This window comes from Convolutriloba macropyga, chromosome 15, assembly GCF_964194025.1.
Source record: "Convolutriloba macropyga chromosome 15, txConMacr16.3, whole genome shotgun sequence".
In the NCBI taxonomy this organism is placed as follows: Eukaryota; Metazoa; Xenacoelomorpha; order Acoela; family Convolutidae; genus Convolutriloba; species Convolutriloba macropyga.
In genome coordinates, this window is record NC_134482.1 from 14,244,886 (window position 1) to 14,249,194 (window position 4,309).

The window sequence follows — 4,309 nt, forward strand, 5'->3', positions numbered from 1 at the left end:
TCTTTAGAACCGACAATTTAGTTTAAAAAATTGGGAATTTTTTCAAAATTTAGCCGTCGTCATAAAAAAATACGATATCTCGCTTTTTTTTTGCCGAAACCAGGCCCATATTATGATCCTATATTATGTTTTTAGAGAGAATATCACTGTTTCTATGCATTCAACAAAGCCTTTTCTCAAATACGAATCGAATTCTTGTGATTTGCTCAAATTCTTATTATATCATTCCCATGATATAACTTAATTACATACATAATCTTTGTGTTGACAGATTATTTTGGATTATATTCAAGCATTTTGCTGATATAAGTAATCAGTAAATTGGTTTTCATTTATATTCAGTGCGGAGTTCAGCAACCATTCAACCATGGGGAAAAAGATTTGCGTTATGCACAAAAACGGATTTCAGGCTATGAGGTTTGTAGCCTGGAGTCCGCGATTTTTTCAACTTTCTAGTTTTGCGGAGTTCAGTTTCTACTATCCCTTCAAAATGGCCTAGCTTTAGAATTTTACCCAATTGTGCGTACGTTCATTTAAATACAATATATTAACACAGCAAAAAGGTTTTAGTTACATGCTTGGTCAAATTAGACTGAGTCAATTCAAGTTTGTCTTTGCGGTGTAATGACGAACCTTTTTTGTGCGCATGATGGTCTTCATAATTTTTAGCAATTAATTTTGAGTGAATTTCTTGCTTTAAAAAGTTTATTGAAATTTTAAGAGCAAACTTCTCTGTTTACCCGATTCCCATTGCCTTAAAAGGCCAGTAATGATCGACAAAGTTACCACATAGCAAAACGAAGGTGCAGCAACGATTTATCGTAACCAAAGCCTCCCCGGTCTTGCAGTTTTGGCAGTCTATAATCACAGCGATCACATTCTACATGCGATACTACAGTTCATATCAAATTCAGTGAATTGTATTAATTATTTTCAGAAAATTTTCTGTATTGTTGGAGCGAAATTAATGTGGCCCAACTAGGCTTGAATTCCACGCTAATAATCAGAAAGGAAGCATTTTGCAATAATTCTGCTAATAGTTTAAATCGCATTCGTTAAATTAGAGTAACCACCTGCTCAGAGATGGATCCGAGCGCATTTTAGTCTGATCAGGAGTCTTTCGAGCGCACTTCAAGCCCACCGAGTTGCGAACGCACGATAGTTTGATCAGAAGTCAATTCGGCCTGGGTCTGTCTGATCAGAGGACTCTTTTGTCTGGGACTGTCTGATCATAGACAATTTTGGTCTGTACCTCAACCTGGGCTGTTTACAGGAGAGTAAATTCTGATTTTGTGAATGCCCAATAATTCACCACGACAATTCTGAAATATGATATTGTATAAGTGCTGGTCGGAATTAAAATGCACAATAGATATCATACCCCCCCCCCCCCCCCCCCCCTCGTACATCATCATCATACCCCCCCCCCCCCCCCAATAGAGCACGTGCCATTCCATAGTAAATCATTATTTATAAATATGACACGTGCGTCTGGGAGTGCAAATAATATGCACCCACAAAGCGGGGGGGGGGGGGGGGGCACAAACGGAAAAGATCAGAAAAATCTTCGGATGTCACTTATGACCGTATATTACAGTTTCCAGTTATACATAAACTACGTGAAGTGAAATACAGGAAATGTATGAAAAGTTCAAATTGCAAATGAGAGACTTTTTCTCTAGGGCAATATTTTTAGTTGAATCACGTGTTATTCAGGTTCAACACGAATTCTCTCCCTTTGCATTACGACCTGGCTCTGTTGAAACTGGACAGTCCGGCACTGGGACTCCCATTTAACTCTATTCTGCCTCTCTGTAATAAAAAGGCACAAGTGGGCAATATTCTGGGTGCATGTGGTCTGGGGGCTGTCTCTAACTTTGTTGGATACAAACTGCCCGACACTTTAAAGGTCGGTAGAAAACCCCACGAAATTATAGCCCCCATTATTGTGTATAATTATCATGACGGAGGGCTATACGTTATCTGATCACTACTAAGCGGGGGGGGGGGGGGGTTCGGGCGCTGTAATGGGAAAGACCCGAACCCGTGTTGAGAAAATGCGATGAGAACGATGCAAGTAGGGTCGTTTTTTGTCAATTTTGTAAATTATCGTCGTTTTTGTTGGTACTGTCGGCACTGTCCATTTTGTAAGAATTCTAGAACGCCAAAAACCGACGATTCGTACGTTTAAATACCAACGAAAAGCGATCAAAATAACGAAAAAAAACGTAAGGGCTTTGATCGGTTTTGGCGAAGTAAAACCGACGAACACCGACGATTTCTTATGTTTGAATCATCCGAAGAAATTCTCAGCGCGAAATTGCTCAGGTGTGTTTTTAACCATACACATAGCAACTCACAATTTGAAGTTGTCTAAATTCTGATTATTAATGAACTGTTGTCTGATGATTAAGAACTTGACCCTAATCTGACCGTTTCCCATTTTTACCCATTTTTATCTCACTTTACCCACTTTATCAAAAAAAAGTGATGCAATTAGCCACGAGCGGAGGAAAAAACCCCGCCCCAGTGATTCTGGAATTTTTACCGTGTAAGATCTTGTAAAATCTTGCAGGACAAAGATTCTCAGTAAGCATATTATCAGATCTTACACGATAAAAATTTTGACAAAAGTTTGAGTTTTTAGCAAGATATGATGAGACACTTAGCAAGCATCATAGAAAACATAATCAGGTCTTACAAGATAAAGGTTCCGATAAACAGAATTTTCATCGTATAAGATCTGATAAGATGCTTACTAAGAATTTTTGTCTTATCGCTAAACGATCAACAACAACAACAACAATAACAATTTTCGATGGCTTCTTTGTCTGAAACTTCTGGGACTCAGGAAGAGCAAGTTGTTTGTTTTTCTCACAAAAGTTGTAGCTGAAGCAAACTTCACCTTGTGATCAATATAGAAAGAGATGAAAAGACAGATTGTTTCGTAAAAATTTATTTAAAACATATGACTCTTAATCGAAAACTTTAAGCCAGGTTAAAGCTGAACGCGGGACATTTCAAAGCAGCGGGACACTTCAATGCAAAAAACGCAAAAACACAAAAAATTTTGTTATGCGATACCAAATAAATAAGGCAGCATACACCAAAATCTGAAATATAGCCTATGAAGCAAAGATGACAGAATTCGAAATTTGATTAAATTTGATTAAATCTGTATTGCCATGACTCATTATCGTCCCGATGTGCGTGAGTATGTTTGTTTTTTTTTCTTTATAGTTAGAATCGTTATAATTATAACGCACAATTCAACCAGTAGAATTAAGTTCAACCAAAAAGAAATTGACCTTTTTAGGAAACGTTCTTCCAAGAGTCCGACTTCTGGCACGCAACTCCGACCAAAAATGAACCCTGTCCCGTCGATTATATTTGCACAACCCCTCTTTTTGACGGTGGGAGCATTTGCAACCTGGACGACGGGGGTCCTTTATTTCTTTCGGAGTGCGGGCTAGATTTGATCAAATGTGTCTATGGGGTGGCAGGGTTCTTCAAGAGTATGAGAGGCTCCCCTGGATTCTACCATTGCTCCCATGGAAGTTATTTTGCTGATGTCACTTATCATTATAAATGGTTGACGACAACTATGAGACAAAATTAGATAATTTGTCAGAAAACTGTATATTAAGTATAGATACCATGTGTTAGACTGACTGATTTACTTATTTGAAAACTTTTTTAACTAGTTTAATTTGACCTTTTTCTAACAATTGTTTATTCATGTTTTTAATTGTTATCAAAGGCTTGCTCACAAACAAGGCCTTTAGCGTTGCACTGGATTTAGTGACCTTCCTTTTTGTCTGATGGACTCTCTCGACTTTCTGGTGAACAAACTGCAGAAAGTTGTGTAGAAATATTATGCTTTTTTTCAAAGCTTACAACAATTGATTTTAAAAACCCTAAATGGTGCTTCGGTTAGAAACGAGCACAAACAAAATTATGGGATCCTGCAAAAAAGCTTAATGAATTGAACAGCATTCTCTATATGTAGCCGCCTACTCCTCGTTGACCCGATTTTACTTTTCATTTTAGCAGACACTTGACCAGCAGCTTGACTTGCTATGTTTGTCAAGAAGCGCCCTGTTTAGAGGCAAGTTCTAAAATTACACAGCGAAAATTGCAAAAAATTTGATAGGAAAGTTGATCATACGCTCTTATATGTTTGGTCACAGTGGTATGTTGCAGTAAATTTCTAGCTTGTCTTTTGTAGCTTTGAACTCAATCTAAAAGGATTCCATTTACAGTTCTGGGTAAAATCGGGTTGCGCAAGGAAACTTATCGTTTACTGGAT

General features: G+C 37.8%; 1 protein-coding gene across 1 annotated transcript; it reads left to right on the forward strand.

The window, feature by feature from the left end:
• The first annotated feature begins 412 nt into the window (after window positions 1-412).
• Window positions 413-3,619, forward strand: LOC142354096 (uncharacterized). The gene is made up of 3 exons (XM_075406368.1): window positions 413-417; window positions 1,717-1,909; window positions 3,317-3,619. The coding sequence occupies exons 1-3, from the start codon at window positions 413-415 to the stop codon at window positions 3,617-3,619; spliced, it is 501 nt and encodes a 166-aa protein (XP_075262483.1).
• Window positions 3,620-4,309: the final 690 nt, after the last annotated feature.

Coding starts and splice junctions, on each gene's coding strand:
- LOC142354096 (XM_075406368.1), top strand. Junction 1,910..3,316: donor AACTGCCCGACACTTTAAAG/GTCGGTAGAAAA, acceptor TGACCTTTTTAG/GAAACGTTCTTCCAAGAGTC.